This window comes from Muscardinus avellanarius (genome assembly GCF_963383645.1).
Source record: "Muscardinus avellanarius genome assembly, chromosome: 5".
Classification (NCBI taxonomy): domain Eukaryota; kingdom Metazoa; phylum Chordata; class Mammalia; order Rodentia; family Gliridae; genus Muscardinus; species Muscardinus avellanarius.
The window spans coordinates 50,498,736-50,515,894 of NC_137790.1; the positions used below are offsets into that span (position 1 = coordinate 50,498,736).

General features: G+C 36.3%; 1 protein-coding gene across 1 annotated transcript in view; it reads right to left on the minus strand.

Moving 5' to 3' along the window:
* Positions 1 to 17,159, minus strand: part of ABI3BP (ABI family member 3 binding protein) — a gene marked incomplete at both ends in the record, with an annotated part of 263,992 nt that overhangs the window by 47,631 nt on the left and 199,202 nt on the right. The window contains 5 exons of the mRNA XM_080696503.1: positions 1,611 to 1,688; positions 3,310 to 3,390; positions 5,231 to 5,290; positions 9,454 to 9,522; positions 12,370 to 12,444. Coding sequence (XP_080552629.1) covers positions 1,611 to 1,688; positions 3,310 to 3,390; positions 5,231 to 5,290; positions 9,454 to 9,522; positions 12,370 to 12,444 — 363 coding nt within the window. The remainder of the gene's footprint in view (positions 1 to 1,610; positions 1,689 to 3,309; positions 3,391 to 5,230; positions 5,291 to 9,453; positions 9,523 to 12,369; positions 12,445 to 17,159) is intronic.

Below are 17,159 nucleotides of genomic sequence, written 5' to 3' on the forward strand. Positions count from 1 at the left end.
AACATTCCCATTAAAGTGAAGAAAATTCCCTAATGATTCACAAACATATCAAAGTCAATCACTAAGCCAAACATGAGAAGGAGGGAGGGGGAGGACCTGGAGTGGGAATTGGGGAAGAACTAAATGAGTGATGTGTGCATGTACGCCTCTACCATCTTGTACTCCATTAAGATGTATGACTACAATGCACCAATTTAAATTTTTAAAAAGAACAATGTAATTAAAATAAATAAAATCTTTGAGGAAATAATTTTCTGGGAAAAAAGCAAAAGAAGAAAAGAGTAGATCCTTGGTTCTAAAATCCACAAAGCTTTGAAAATTGAACTATTTTTTAATTTGGCCACATAGACCAAGTACATGTGTTTATTCTGCTTATTGTAAATATTTACATATTGTGCTGTAAAAAGCTTGATAATGAAAATGGTACTTCTCCTATTAAGTGTGACTTTAGAAAGATCTTCGAAAACACATAAAATCACAAAAATCAGCGTCTGGTATGAATATAATACAATTGACCATCTGTTGTTAGTGGTCACAGTTTGTAATGTGGATGTGCCAGGGTTGTTGTCAGGATATGCATCTGATTTCTGTGTATATTAGTACACAGAATTCAATAAACAAAGAAATAAAAATTATATACTTATTTAAAAGTTAAACCAAACAAACAAGAAAAGATTTAGAGAATTTAAAGACACTTTTCTGTACCATTCACAGTCTTTCTTAGTCATATTTGTTTAAAATAACTATTGCTCACTGAAATTAAATTTATTTTATTGTTGCTACCTTATCTTGTTGTTTCAAATTTCATACAGCAACTTCCCCGCCGAAGTTGGAATTAATAAGAGGTAAAATAAACTTATTTGTCTTCCAACTCCTTAAAAAGCTTTTTCTGTTTTTATGTTTTACTTTTGACTCTCTATCACTTAATAGACATGAGCAAAAAAGGATCATTAAAACAACAACATTAAAGTACTGGAAATGAAAATCCATAATTATTAAAACTAAATGAGCTAAAAAATGATAAAAAAAAAAAAAGGAAAAGACTTCTGTGAGCGAAGACAGATCTTCTTGGGTGAGTTAATTTCCCCCAAAGTAGGAAATCACTGAGAACTCCTTAGATGTTTAGATATTGTCATCATTTAAAAATGAAAGATTTTTCTTTTCACTAGTTTCTTTTCTCAGGGCACAATATCAATGGGTTTCCTTAAGTGAAGGACACGGGTGAGAGGAAGAAAGAAGAGAGAGGAGGGAGGGAGGGAGGGAAGCGTAAAGGTAGTGAGTGGGAAGGAGAACGTGATGGAGTTTCCTTGTTATTTATCACGTGGAAAATGAAGTACACAGAGGCTGGGCAAGGAAGAACAACGAGAGTTTCCATTATTAGTCACCAGCATCAAGCTGGAAATGATATGTTCAAAAGCAAAGCTCCAAATAAAGAATATGCCTCCTGCATTCGATAGATAGATAAATATTCAAATTTGGCTGGAGTCCTTCGCCTTTAAAACAGAAAAAAGTCAAGTAAATCACTGTGGTGAGAAAATACCTTCTGAAATTTTATCCTTGATGAAAAGCAAATAAGAAAGTTACTTTCTGTAGTGGTGAAGTAGTATTACCCTGAGTTGTCCTCGCCCATTCGGTCGTTCTTGGAATCTTAGTTGTGAAGAGCTCATGGGTGGAGTGGTCTATTTCTTCTGGGGAAAAACACAGCAAGATGCCTTGTCTTAGTTATCACTGTGAGTATGACACAAAGCTTAGAGAAACAAGCAAGCACATGCTTTGTTTCTTTTTACTCAACGCAATGATAGAGTAAATTATATTTTAAAGTATGACCTACAATCCTAATTCAGTTCGATATATTTTAATAATTCACTTATTATATTTACTGTGTTATGTTATTATTTTAATAACTATTATAAGTATTTCTAAAAGCTTTTAGTGCAGGATCATTGCCTTAAGACCCAAATGGGGTTATTCTTAGATGTGGCTTATGTATGAAAGTCTCTTAACTGTTTATATATTTATCTTCTTCCTGTCTCCTCTACTCTACAAATTATTTAGGTGAGTTGGGAAAAAATCATGTAAGAAAATGTGTATTTATACCAAATAAAAATAAGTATTTTTCTAGGTGCTCTAGTCATTACATAGTTTTCAGGCTTTGACACTAGCTATGTGACTGTGGCCAGATTTTTTAAATTAATGACAGTGACCAGATTTTTTTTAATTAAAATTTATTTGGTGTAATAGGGATTGAACTTAGAGGCATCCTACCCTTGAGATACATTCTCAGCCATATCTCATTTTGTATTTTGAAATGTCTCACTAAGTTTCAGGAGGGCCTCACTAAGTTGCTGAAGCTGGCCACGAACCTATGATCCTCCTGTCTCAGCTTCCCAAGTACTAGGATGACAGGTATGTGCCAATATGCCCACCACAGTCAGATTTTTAAAGTGCTATGCCTTGATTTTATAAAGTGTAAAATGAAGCAAGTAATGGAAATTATCTCACAGAGTTATATGGATGAAATGTTAAATATGTGCAGTGCATTCGGTGGCACAGAGGAGGTAGTATTGTCACTGAATCTCAACTTCATATGAGAGGGTGAACTCCCTAGAGTAAGGACTCATATTTACAATAGTTTTCTTTTTCTTTTTTTTTTTTTTGGGCGGGGGGAAACTATCACTTAACATTGTGCTTAGCGCCCAGCTTAGGCTCAGTTAGCATTAGATGCCAAATTTATGCAATTTAAAATTCGGAAAAGGCAACCAAAAAAGCACAGCACTGATCTACAATCATTTTTTTTTTCTTAGAATAAGACATCCTGGAAATTGCAGGAGCCCTGCTCAAATCCTCTATATAGCATTGCATTTACATAACCTATGTACATTCGTTCATATGTTTGAAATCTTTAGACAGTCTGTAGTAATTAAAATAATGTAAATGCTATAGAAAGAGTTGATATGTTGTTTAGGGAATAATAAGGTCCACACGTGTTCAGTATAGAAATCATTTTTAAAAAATATTTTTGACTCAATGTTTCTTGAATCTGTGCATACAAAAGACTGACTATATTTGAAATTTTATTGATCACGGAAACTTTTAATTTTATGTTGAAATCAGCATAAATAATAGAAAGATAAATACACAGTTAATGTAATAGTAACAAGTAAAGCAGGTATTTTCTCTATAATGGTAAAATGAGCCCTTCTATTGTTCGGAAGCTACCCATAAGCATACTGTACTATGGCTACTTAAAAAGGACCATTCCAGAAAGGTAAGTCTCTCATCAGACTGAAATGTAAAAACAAAATTTACCCAGGGTGGTTTGTAGATCCTCTTGACTAGGACTTGGCGAAATTATAGGTATAAAAGGAATGCCTCTTGTCTCTAAAGGAGCTGCAAAAAAAAGCACCAAGGTTATAAACTTTTAATTCAAAACCAGCACCAAACCAGAATGATATTACATGAAATTCCTTAATTTGAAACAGAAAAGGGAAAAAAATGTCAGGTAAGTAATGAAGAAGAAAACAAAGTGCACAGAACTTCCAGAAGTATGGATATGGAATAGAATAATGGTTCTCAGCTGCTTTTCCACCTGGACACATAATAAACAATACTTAATGCTTTAGCCATCGCATGAGGAGATCTCGTTAGGATGGAGTATGGGTAAAGGCACTGTCCTGGTGTGTTAGCTTTAGTTCTGTCTCTCTAGTTTTTTTCTAAGAGAGCACTGATTACAAAATTATTGGAGCAGTTGCTTTGAGACTTCTTTGGTTTTATAAGTAAACCACCAGCTATTTCCAGCATTTTGACCAATACTACTAATAATTTATTGTAGTATCTTTCAAATGTAATACTTCTTTCACATGTGTCACATGTAGTGTGGTAACATTACAGCTGAGGACCACTACACCAGCAGGAACTGTTAACTAAATGGACATCAGTAAGATAAATGAGGTAGATGAAGACAAATGAGGTAGATGAGGATGCATTTAAAGGGAGTCATCTTAAGCTGGTCTTCAGAGTAAAACCTTCATCACAGTGTAACCACGGCCTTTCCCTTTTGGAAAAAGTAATCACAATGGGAATGAAATGATGACACCGACTAAGAAGATATGATGTTTCGATTATGATCATTTGAGAAAGGCTCGCAATCTTGATGGTAGCAAAGAAAACAATTAGCAGTGGATAATATGGGAAAACCATTACCTATTGTTGTCTTTGGAGGCTCAATTTTAAAGGTAACCGGTTGCAGAACTAGGCCAAAAGCAGACCAAAGAAACATATTTAAAGAATTACTCCAAATAATATTTTAATTCTCTCTGATTACTATATGAATTACTGTAAAGTCAAGAGTTTCTTTACTTTCTAGATGAATCCATGTAACCATTTGAACATTTTCTAAGAACCATAATAGTCATGAGAAAATTCTACATACTAAACTTTAAGGACTTAAAGATCTTTAAGGACTCAGAGAACTTTAAGGACTTAAAGATCTCATTCACTATCATTTTAAAAAATTTTTTTAAATTTTTATTTTTATTTTTATAAGTGGAATATATTGAAAATGGTGTACATTTAGATTGTGTTCACTATCATTTTGAGGAAAAACTTTCAGGAAGCACCCAATTCTTACTTAACAGTATACCCACAGCCATAATGTAGCTACACTTATATTTTGAAAGGATATAACATTTAATTCCATTAATAATTATGTTTTATGATTTTAGTATTATTTTCTATTCAAAGAAAATACTTACAGGGAAAATAAACTTACTATATACTGCTCTTTCATTTAACCAGGGGGAAACCTTAAGTTTGATTATTTGATTACATTTTCTCTGAAAAAATACATATATAGTATCCACAATTTTCTCTGAATTTCTTCTATATCATGGTCATGAAAAAATATTTACCACAAATTATATATGTGTACATATATATATGTGTGTATATATATTATATATATAATTTTTGTGGTCCTGGAAATTTAATGCAGGAGCATTCTACCTCTGAGTTATATCCACAGACCTATTTTATTTTTTGAAACAGGGTCTCACTAAGTTGCAGAGGGCTTCATTAAGTTGCTGAGGCTGGCTGCAAACTTCTGATCCTCCTGTCTCAGTCTCCCAAGTATTGGGTTTACAAATGTGCATCACCATACCTGGCTACAAGAATATATTTTGAAAATTACACTTTCTTATCCTAGTAAAGGATAATAAAATAACGCATTTACCAGGTTCACTCTGAGAAACCTCGGGGTCTGCCTTAAGGGGGAACAGCACGTCTCTTGGAACTGGAAGAAAAGGATTATAAAACGTTTTGTACTCTAAATGTCACACTGGAGTGAACATAACCCACTCCCCGGAAGCAGGAATATTTTCAAGCTGGTTAAAGACCAAAGCTGAGGAGATGGCCAGTCTCCCAAACTGCCTCTGTGTAAAGAAGACTGTGGTGGTGGTGTTAAATAGAAACAGAGGTGGTTGAAGTTCATTAATAAGCTTATGAAGAAGAGGAGAAAGAGGAGGAGGAGGAAAGAAGAGGAGGAGGAAGAGCAGCAGGAGAAGAGTAAACAGCTAATGCAATTAAACTTGGGAAAGTGGGTCTCCCTCAGATGGTTTTCCAAATCCATAGTTAGCTTTCACCTGAAGTGGTTAGCTGCTACTTGACAAGCATGCTAAATTTCCACCAATAATAATAATAAATGCATTATCTTAAAGTGCACAATGGCCTACATATTGAGGAATACAGCAAGATATTCTTGAATCTCTAAGAAGAGCACAAATTTCTTTCTAAATAGCATTAACTATTTTTGTGAGGAGAAAATAAGACTAAAAGAATTGGCCAGTCACCAGAAGATATCACCTGGAAGGTTTATAATAGCGCTTGCTGTAGAGTAAATACTAAAAGACACTCGCCACCTCCATTTTTGCCTTTCTGGGTGGCTTTCAGTATGTTAGGTGCCATAATGATCAACATCTGAGAATATAAATGCAAATATGTCAGCCAAGCAACAGATCTACTTATATCAGCCCCTGATGCCCAGCATATTTTTAATGCTTACATTCTATTTTCACAAATAAAATAAGTTGAGAACTTGAGACTTTATTTCTCATTGGGGAAAACACCAGGACGATTTGCTTATTACTCAAATCAGATCTTTCTGCTGAAGTCTCCCTCCAAATGCAGGTAAATCACTTCTTTGACTCAGTTTCCCTACAAGGAAGCTCTCCTCAATCTACTCTCTTGCTCAAAGGCTTTCCTACTAGACTGAAGATTTAAAAAATACTAATGTCTCTTGGCAGGCAGAGCAATTTTTTTGAGTCTCATATGATGCTGGAAAAGAACAGCGTTCAGGCTAGAGCTCTACCTCAGAAAGAAGATGGAGAAAACGTCTGAATCCTGAGGCAGCCAAGCACCGTTTTATTATTAGCACAGAAACATTACATAAAACAGACATCCTCTTTTTTATTGTTTTTGGGGTAATTTAACTTGCATGCCACATCTGTTCCTAGTCTGGGCCACTCAGCACCAGCTGAATTACAATTGTGGAATTTGGTACACTGAATATAAACTTGACTAAGAATTTCTATGAGCTGAAAGGCAACATCCAGGAGAATTAGAAAATTTTAGATTTTCTCTTGAAAATAGCAAATTTTAGATAATGGAGGAGAAACCCCATTGGAGTGATGGAGGAGGTATGTAAGAGGGTGGTGGTACGGGGAAGGGAGAATTAATGAAGGAAACACTTCCATTGATGTTATGTACATATGTGAAGTTATCAGTATGGAGAAAGGGAGGGAGCAGGGGGTGAGGGAAGCTTACCAAATGCGGTGTGCCCCTGTGTCCCTATCACTTTGAACTACATTATGATGTGAGGTTACAATGTAACATTAAAAGCATGTGTGTGAGCCGGGAGTGGTGGCCCATGCTTGTAATCCCAGCGCTTGGGAGGCGGAGACAGGAGGATCCTGCAGGTTCGAAGCCAGCCGCGCTGGCTTAAGAGACCCTATTTCCAAATAAAATATCAAATAGGTCTGGGAGTGTAGCCTGGAGATAGAAGGGTTCCATCCCCAGTACCACCAAAAAAAAAAAAAACCCGTGTGTGTGTGTGTGTGTGTGTGTGTGTGTGTGTAGTGGTTCATAAAGTTAAAAAATCCACTATGATAGTGAACATTTCACTTTCGCGGTGTAGTATTTCAGGGAAATAATATGGAGACATATGAAGATGTTCCAAGTGTAAATAAAACCAAATATTTATCAATGTGTTGAAGAAGAAGGCATTTTGATTGGCTCTGCAAAAGTCATAAACATAAAAAGTGGCCTGTAGTTTATAAATACTCTAATTGATGACAGTATTAGACTATACAAAAAAGAGTTGGGATTAAGAGAAAAAGCTGAGAAGAGATGTGTTACTAATAAATCTATCATCCTGTAAATACATTACTTGCTGCTGCTTTAGTTTATTGAGAAATTTAGACTAGGGTAATGTGGATTTCAGCTGCTAAAATTGGCACTTTTTTAAACCATGAAGCAATGATTTAATGAACTTTTGTCTGTTTTAGCAGACTTTCTAGTGCAGGTAAAATCAGTGGAAAGGAAAGGAACAGAAATATTTTTAGAAAAGTGATATGAATCATTCTCCTACTTGACTCACTGTAGCTCTAAGAAATGCAAGTTATTAATTTTTTTTTTTTGGTGGTACTGGGGTTCGTGGAAGCCCTTCTACACTCCCAGACCTATTTTTGATTTTTGAAAAACAAGGTCTAAGCCAGCACAGCTGGCTTTGAACCTGCGCGATCCTCCTGTCTCCGCCTCCCAAGCGCGGGGATTACAAGCATGCGCCACCACACCTGGCTAGAAATGCAAGTTATTTTTTGCTACTTCCTTTCGTGGCATTCATCTGTATACTGAATTAAGCAAGAGCATGAGCCCTAAAACCTAAGTCTTCCATGATGGGGGAAACTCATTGATATAACTTATATTGGTAATTACTTTGAGAAGGCAGTGTGATTGCCTTATAAATATATTAACCATTATTATATTATAGAATTAATTAACCAATTTACCACTTACATTAACTGACCAATCAATTATATTAACTGTCTTTTCTGAACGAAGCATACAACTTTAAAGAAAATTCAACTAACAGAAGGCAATTAAAAGTGGATAATGTCTAGCATGAACCAATATAAATCACTGTGTATGAAAGCTTTGCAAGTGTTAGATGGAAAAATTAGCACACATTACATCTAAAAAGATTATGCAATACAAAGTCAGCTACAAGGCATTCTCTGGCAACAGACTGCTTCTCTTAGAAAAGTAGTGTATCTAGACTGTACATCTTTTTTTTCGAGGGGGGGGTTCTGGGGATGGAACCCAGGGGCATTCTACCTCCGAGCTACACCCCCAGCCCTAATTTTTTATTATTCTTTATTTTGAAACAGGGTCTGAGTTGCAAAGGGCCTCACTAAGTAGATGGGGTTGTCCCCAAACTACGATCCTCCTGTCTCAGCCTCTCAAATGCTGGGATTACAAGTGTGCACCACCCTGACCACCTGGACTGTGCATCTTTTTTACCTAAAGATTTTCCATTTCCTTATTTCAGCTTGTATCCTGGAACCAGCCTGAAAGTGGCCAGGTCTCCTGCCCTTTTGGTGGCCCCTTTCCAGGTATTACCTGTGCCTTCCATCTCCTCTGAGAATTGCTCAACTAAATGTTTCCTTAAGGCCACTTGAAGATTTCATGTAAACAGAAGAGATGGCAAGACTCATGAATTACCTGGATTCTTGCAGTCTCCACCCTGGAGATTCACGAATATGAGATTTCTCTTCCCATAGACAAACAAAAGACCTTCTCAGATGATAAGCAAATCATAGATTTCTAACTAAAACTTTTCTGAAGGGCGACACTGGAGCTTGAACCTAATACCTTGCATATAAGCATGTGCTCTACCCCTGAGCTAATAATACACCTCTGATCCCAAAGGCTGTTCTTGTGAAATAATTTCCTTAATCCAAGATATTGCTTTATAAACCTGTAAATTAGAATTAGATAGGAAAAACAAACATAAAACCTCAATACGGATATAGTAAATTTTAATAAGCCAAGTAAATGGTCAAACCTCATTGCTTCTATTAGTAAAAATGCCACTTTATCATATTTTGTGGGGGAAAAAATCTCAAACTACTTTGTCTTCTTGTTGGTAAAATACCTGAGCATAGAGGAGCTAGAATTGGCAGGCTCTAGGAAAGACATTCCACCTGTGGCATGGTTCTCTACCTTCTGATGGTCATAACAGCTTCATTACATGAGCAGAACCCTGAACACATAAGATACAATAGGGTATTTGACCAGAAGTGCAGTATTGATCCTTTAGTCCTCAACTCCTCATGTTCCAGGGAAGCTGAGTGGGGCAACAGAAAGCTTTTGGATAAGAGCACAAAATAAAACATTTACCAGGTGTAGTGTATGGCGCTTCTAGGCTTGGTTTTGGTTTTGAGGTAGCACGCTCGGACACCTTAGGAACTGAAAAAGAAAACTCAGGTCATGAGTCATCTGGTTTCAGCATCTCTCCATCATGCTGAACCCACAAATCATGACAAGGAGTCAGCGTGAACACTGACAAAGCCATGTACTGTTGACACAAGAGTTAAAAGTACATTGTAAATGCTAGAAATAGATCTGTTCAAAATTCAAGTACTTTCAGGAAAATGAAGTCTGAGAAACAACAAACTTTGACAAACACCAGGATAGAATTAAGAATATCTTAGCTCTTCATTTTGGAGGAGAGAGGGCAATTAGATTAATGCAAGAGTGCTCTTCCTTTCTGGATATGTTTGCTTGATTTCTTAAACTTCTCTTGGGTCTTATAAAAATAAAGTAAGTGAAGTCAGAGTAGAATCCTACAGCATGGTCAAGTATAAAGTCACCTCTGGCAACTGGCAGAAAGGTAAGTGGGCAAGGAATGAGTGGACGGGTTCATTCTCCTCCCCTGTATGTCTCAGGATAAATGTGATCACAAACCCGGCATGGTGGCATAAACCTGTACCCCCAGTACTTGGGAGGCTGAGACAGGAGGATCACAGGTTTGATGCCAGCCTCAACAATTTAGTGAGTCCTCAGCAACTTAGTGAGATCCTGTTTCAAAATAAAATATAAAATAGGGCAAGAGGTGTGGCTCAGAGGTAGAATTTCTCTGGGTTCAACCTCTAATAGGCATGCGCACACATATGTGCACACACACACACACAAATAAAATAAATGTTTGCAAACTAAATTCTCTTTCCACAGCTATTTTTTTTAAAAATAACAACGTGCTAATGTGATACCAGAGAAAAATACCTGAGTTATTTATAGTTCATTTTTCTAATTTCAAAAATGCTATTATAAGAATTATGCCCTTTGAGTCACACCATAATTCTGAGAGAAAGAAATTATTAGCTATATTTTAAAGGGAAGGAGGCAGAGGCAAGACTCAGGCTGGTACCTAAGGTTACCTGGTTATTAAGCACCAGAGTAGAGTTGAAAGCCGAATACAAGGCATGGGCATTAGGTCCAGACCCGGGACTTTCTATAATCCAGTTTCCTAGGGCAGATTTTAATTTGCTTTTCATTTTAGATAAAAGTATCAAACCTGTTCTACCAAAGGGCAATTGGCAAAACCAAAGGGAAATTTTCCAAATAATGTGAAAATTATACTACTATAAAGTTTCTTCCACTTCTAAAGGATCTTAATAAATTCTGCATATAAGAATCTGTATATATCCCAGTTTTCATGTTGCTTACCCCTACATAAACTAGATGCAACCATAATTTTGATGGTTATAAGATCTCTAGATATTTTGCTAACTAGGAATTTACAGATGGAATGTTCTAATTTCTGGCATTTATTTTTTATTTTTTTGGTTTGTAGCAGAATATTCATCAAGTTCTCAAGCCTTTTAAATTTCCAATTTTTATTTTCTATTCTTCTTCTATAGGATATACTCAAATAAAAAACGAGAGCTGCTTCTCATATAATTTGAAAATATGTTTATTTTTAAAAAATATTAGTTTCCTATTAAATTACATTTTTTATATTTTGGTATATTTTCTAATTCTCCTCTACTCATTAATTACTACTTATTAACTAATCATTCATTGTTTTTACCAGAATATTTTATATTTTTCAAATGTTAATGTTTCAAATATATTTATAGTCATTTAAAATTTCTTATTCTTTGGTTGATGCTGCCTTGGTTCTTTCATTTATATTATTATATTATGAGTATATTGTTTTCATGGTAAAGTTTTAGTAATTAATAAGAATTAAAAATACACTACATAAGACTTTTTTTTCAGCACTGGGGATGGAACCCAGGGACATTCTACCTCTGAGCTACAGCCCCAGTCCTATTTCATTTATTTATTTATTTATTTATTTATTTATTTATTTATGTATTTATTTATTTTGGTGGAACTGGGGCTGGAACCCAGAGGCTTTCTACCTCTGGGCTATACTCCCAGACATATTTTATATTTTATTTGGAAACAGGGTCTCACTAAGTTGCTGAGAGCTTCACTAAGTAGCTGAGGCTGACTTTGAACCTGTGCGATCCTCCTGTCTCTGCCTCCCAAGTGCAGGGTTACAAGCCTGCACCACCATGCCCGGCCCTAGCCCTAATTTTTATTCTTTATTTTGAAACAGGGTCTCACTGAGTTGCAAAGGGTCTCACTAAGTAGTTGCTGAGGCTGTCCTTGAACCATAATCCTCCTATCTCACTCTCCCAAATTCTGGGATTGCAAGCATCTGCCACCACACCTGGCTCCATATGACAGATTTAAAATCATTAACTAGTTTAAGGCTTTTCCTTTAAAGAAAAGAAAACTGATAGGTAAAATTTCTCTCAGAATCAAATATTAGAGATCCTTTGCAAAACTGTAGATTTTTCCCTCTGTCAGAGGAGATTCTGTTCTAGGATAAAATACTCATGGTGAGAGTCCAGAATTAATACCTGGTTTGAGAATAATTTTAATGCTACCTTTTCAGAAACATTTGTGGTAGTAAAGTTTCTTTTCCTGGTATATTGGGTGGGTGCACCTCAGAGACAGTGAAGGGCTAGGAACATAGTCTCAAAGTTTGGAAAGAAAAGTAAGCAGGCTATTCTTTCTAAGAAACGCTGTTTTTGACGGTCCCCATCTAAAGTAATATGATACTGGGGAAACTTTGTGAAATAGGCTTTCCCAATGATGTACTTTTTGTACAATAAATATAAATACTTTTGAGGTTATAGAGGAAGACTTATAAGGGTTAAAAACTCACCTGGCGGTATTCAACAAAAATAACCTCACCAACCTCAGACTTTTCAAGCTAAAAATAAAATACATATTTACCTGGTTGTGTTTGTGGGATTCTTGGGCGTGGTGATGTTTTTGGCTTTGGAGGAACACGTGATGTCTGCCTGGGAGCTACAAGAGAGACATGGATTTGGAGCTCTTGAGTCTTTCAAGAACCAAAGTACCTAAATCTGTAGAAGTTCAGAGATGTTTTTCGAGTGACTAAAGACCAAAATACAAAATACATAGTGACTGCAATTAAAGGTCCTAAAAATCTGCAAAGGAGAGAAAGAGAATTCTTTTATATAGAAAAATAAAACAAAAAGGCACATTAAATAAGATCCAAGGTATTCAGCTGGCAAAATGGAACTTCTGGAATTTAAAAAATATCTACTTCATATACCTTGTAAATAGGTTAAAAATAAATTTTATAACAACAAGAGTTAATTCTTATTACAAACTTTATAGTTCTTTGGAATAATCTAAATATAAATATATGCAAGTTATCTTCTAAATTAAAAAGTTGCTATGTTATATATTCCAAATGTAGAACACATTTTAACATCAAATCCTAATGGAAAGAAATAAATCTTATTAAATGAAACATAATTTTTGTTGGTTAAATTGGGGAAGAACAATTGAATAACAAAGTTACTTCTTTCTATGGAGAGTTATCCCTTTCCTGAGAAGCTCCTAAAGAAGTTCTAGGACAGTTAGCATAAAATCCAATTGCTTCTTCTCCAAGAAAATTAAAATTATATCCTGATGAAGGAAAGGAATATGCAAGGCTTATATATATGCAAGGCTTCAGTCTGGGGAGACACCACCTTCATTTGAACTAAAATGTGTTTGGAACAAAGAAAGATAAAAAATAAAATGGCATCAACATCATATAGTTCTCAGACACCTTAAAAACAGCTTGCTGAAAATAAGAGGGAGTAGACACCAGGAGATTCTAAATGAGCCTGAAGAGGCTTCTTCCCCACACAAAAGCAGGATACACAAAGTAGGCAGTGGTTTCAGTGGGGTCTTCTTGCCTGGAGAGAAATAAGCACTTAGATACAAGGGGAACTATTTTGGTTTAGAGCTCCCTTTGGTCATCGTTGGGTCTACGGACTCAGGTTCTCCATCAAAAACCTCGTGATTTTTGAGAACTTTACCAGTGCTAAAGTTCAATGACTTGAGTTTGTTATGATTCTGTGGCTTTCTGATTCTCAACCTCCTTGTTTGCTGAAGTTCCAACAGATGGGCTCTTTGCTTCCCCTAGAGTATTTGAAAATCTGTGTGAAAGGAAGTCAAGTCATGAAGCAAGTCCATGAAAAATGATGCAAAATAAGGAGAAATGGATAGTAGTGTTCATACTTAAATATTCCAACAATATACATTATTAAGGCTGCTAAGAACAGTTTGGAAAAGTTAGGTGTGGATGATTCGGATTCTATTCATGCAGTTGACAAAAAATTGTGGAAATAAACTACAAAGTTTATAGGCAACATCTAATAGGATGTTTCAGAGTATAACGAACAAAGTTAATAACCCCATCTACTTCAGAAATAAAGCCATCTAAAAATATATGGCATGCAAAATAGAAGTTTGGTCTTATTTATAAATAACCAACCCATGGAAACTTGCAGAAATTGGGAGAGTTTTTCTTTGAAGAAGAGACACCTCAGTTATTCATGTTGGTGATTTCTTTTCATTCATGTAAAATTCCACAATCAGCTGGGTGTGGTGGCACACACTTGGAATTCCAGTACTTGGGAAGCTGAGACAGGAGGATCACAGGTTCACAGCCAGACTCAGCCTCAACTACTTAGTGAGGCCCTCCACAACTTAGTAAGATCTTGTTTCAAAATCAAGAATAAAAAATAGGGCTGGGATTGTAGCTTGGAGGTAGAATGACTCTGGTTCAACTCCAAGTTTCACAAAAGAAAGAAAGAACGAAAGAACGAAAGAACAAAAGAAAGAAAGAAAGAAAGAAAGAAAGAAAGAAAGAGGGAAAGAAACTCCACAATCAAATAAACCTTTATGATCCACCTAAGTTAAGAGTTTGATTTTAGTTTCTCTTACATGTTAGCAAAGAAGTGACCAAAACACTGCAGGGTTGGTAAAAAAAGGACCCGATCGTGTCAGGTGACTGGCCAGCTATATTCCTTTATGTAAATTATATGGGAAAACCTGTTTCTTTCTTTATTTCTTTCTTTTCTGGTGGTACTTGGGATGGAACCTAGGGGTCTTCTACCTCCAGGCTACACTTCCAGACCTATTTTATATTTTATTTGGAAACAGGGTCTCTTAAGCCAGCTGAGGCTGGCTTCCAACCTGTGCAATTCTCCTGTCTTAGCCTCCCAAGCACGGGGATTACAAGCGTGCGCCATCACGCCTGGCAAAACCTGTTTCTAGAGGCTTATCTTCATCTCCAATACAAATTAGATTTCTTAAAATACAGTTAGGCATAGTGGTCTATACCTCCCAGTACTTGGGAGATTGAGAGAGGGGGATTACAGTTTCCAGGCCAGCCTCAACAACTTAGTGAGACCCTGTTTTCAAATAAAAAAGGAGGGCTAGGGGTGTAGCTAAGAGGTAGAATGCCTGTTTTTAATCCCTAGTACCATAACTCCCCCCCCAAAAAAAAATCCTAAAAACTTTCTACATGACCACAAAAGTTGGTCATGTAAAACTACATGGTTGGTATAAAACTAGTCAAGATGATTAAGTAATTAAGAACAGGATATATAGGTATGTATACATACATATTATACACATTTTAAAGTAAAATACATGTGTCCTTCCTCAGAAATGTAGCTGAGAACTTTTTTTCAGCATTTTGCTAAGGAATACACATCATACTCCTGTTTAAGAGACTACTGATAATAGATGGAGAAGGAGGTCTATTAGATAGGTGGTCTTATAATTGAAAACCAAAATCAGAGTGATAACGTCAGGGCTTCTTATGTCCAGAAGAGACCAAACTGTCATTCTACAAACACCTCATACATGAAATACAAAACAGTGTATTTACTGGGTTTGGTCTGGGGCTCATCTGGGCTGAGTAGGATTATAGTTTGGGAAGGCAGGGGTGACGTTTCTATGGGAATCGAAGGAAAGTACCTGGTGTTACTATAGTGCTTGACACACCCTAATTATAGACCACAGACAGGATGGTAACAAGCAGACTTTAGAAAATAAAGAAATTATAAATCTATGGCAAAACAACATCTTGACTTCATAATTAATTTTTTTAAAAAGTGCTTAGTTGCCGGGCATGATGGCGCACACTTGTAATCCTGGTACTTGAGAGGCTGAGTCAGGAGGATATCGCAGATTCGTAGAAAGCCTCAGTAACTTAGTGAGGCTTTCTGCAACTTAGTGAGAGCCTAAAAAAATAGGGATGGGAGTGTAGCTCAAAGGTAGAATGCCCCTGGATGCAATCCCCAATACCACACACACATACACAAAAGTGCATAACAGCTGGGTGTGGTGGCACACACCACAATCCTAGTACTGGTGAGGCTGAGACAGGAAGATTGCAGGTTCATGGCCAGCCTCAGCTACTTAGTGAGGCCATCTGCAACTTAGTGAGACTCTGTTTCAAAATAAAGAATAAAAATAGGGCTGGGGTGGAGCTTGGAGGAAGAATGTCCCTAGTACCACACACAAAAAAGTGCTTAGAGGCACCAGGTTTCAGAATACATTTTAAGTAAACACTACCACTACTGTAAACATCTCTTCAACATTTCCAGAAAGATATATTCAATAGAAACCATGATGGGAACAGGTAACAATAAAAAATGTTACAGCATAGGCTAGTTATGAAGTATAGAATTTCACTTAAATAGTGGAGAACAAAAGACACAAAGATATAAATGGATATGATGGGGTGAGCATTAATGGGCAGAATGTTACCAGGTAGGAACACATGAGCTGACCACCATATGAAGAAAGTATTACCTGAAACATTCAACACAATGCATAGTCAGAAGAAAGTTCAATGTTAGGAAGAAAAGGTGCTTTAGTTCCAACAGTTTGACTAATGTAAGCAGAGAAAGAGTACAAGGTCTTAATACAAAACTGAAGAGAAGAGATATGTTGGGACAATGGTTATATAGAAGGGCACCTAGAAACAAAATGAACCACGTGACAAGGAAGGATGGAGCAGCATGAATGCACAATGAGAGAGACCCGGAGGTCCTCAGGTGATGGTGTGAGGACATAAAGCACATGGGTTGGGCTGCTGCTGATGTCTTTACCTAGTGTGGTCTCAGGAGGTTCAGACACATATGTAATAGATTCCACAACTGCATCAAAACACAAAGGGAAACAATTTAAAAACTCGTAAGATGGTAAGCTATACTCAAGTATTTCTTGAATATCACCATATCGCATTCTTAAAAATTTGTATCATCATCATTTTTTTGGAAAATAGATTTAAACAGGAGGAAAAAAACGGAGGAAAATCCATTATTATGACATGAATCCCTCAACTAAAATACGTGTTTTAAATGTCGCTAACTGACTTCTAAATATTAGACACCAGCAGAGAAACAGGGCTTTCTGTTATTAGAGAAAGCCAGCTATTGCTTTAAGAATCCTACAATGTTGGAAGCTGTAGTTTTTCAGATCTTTTCAGTTATAGACCAAATACCACAGATTAAACATTCATGGTCTATGGATGCGAACAACTGCTAGTTACGATGTGCTGAATAAATGAACTGAAGCATGAAAGCCTTTATCACCTTTAGATTCTGTTTCTTCTGGTCTGAGAGAAGCTTTGGTAGTGGGATGTACAAAATCTGTTTTGGCTGGTGCTAGGGAAGAAACAGGGAATGGGTGATTAGTGGTGGGCA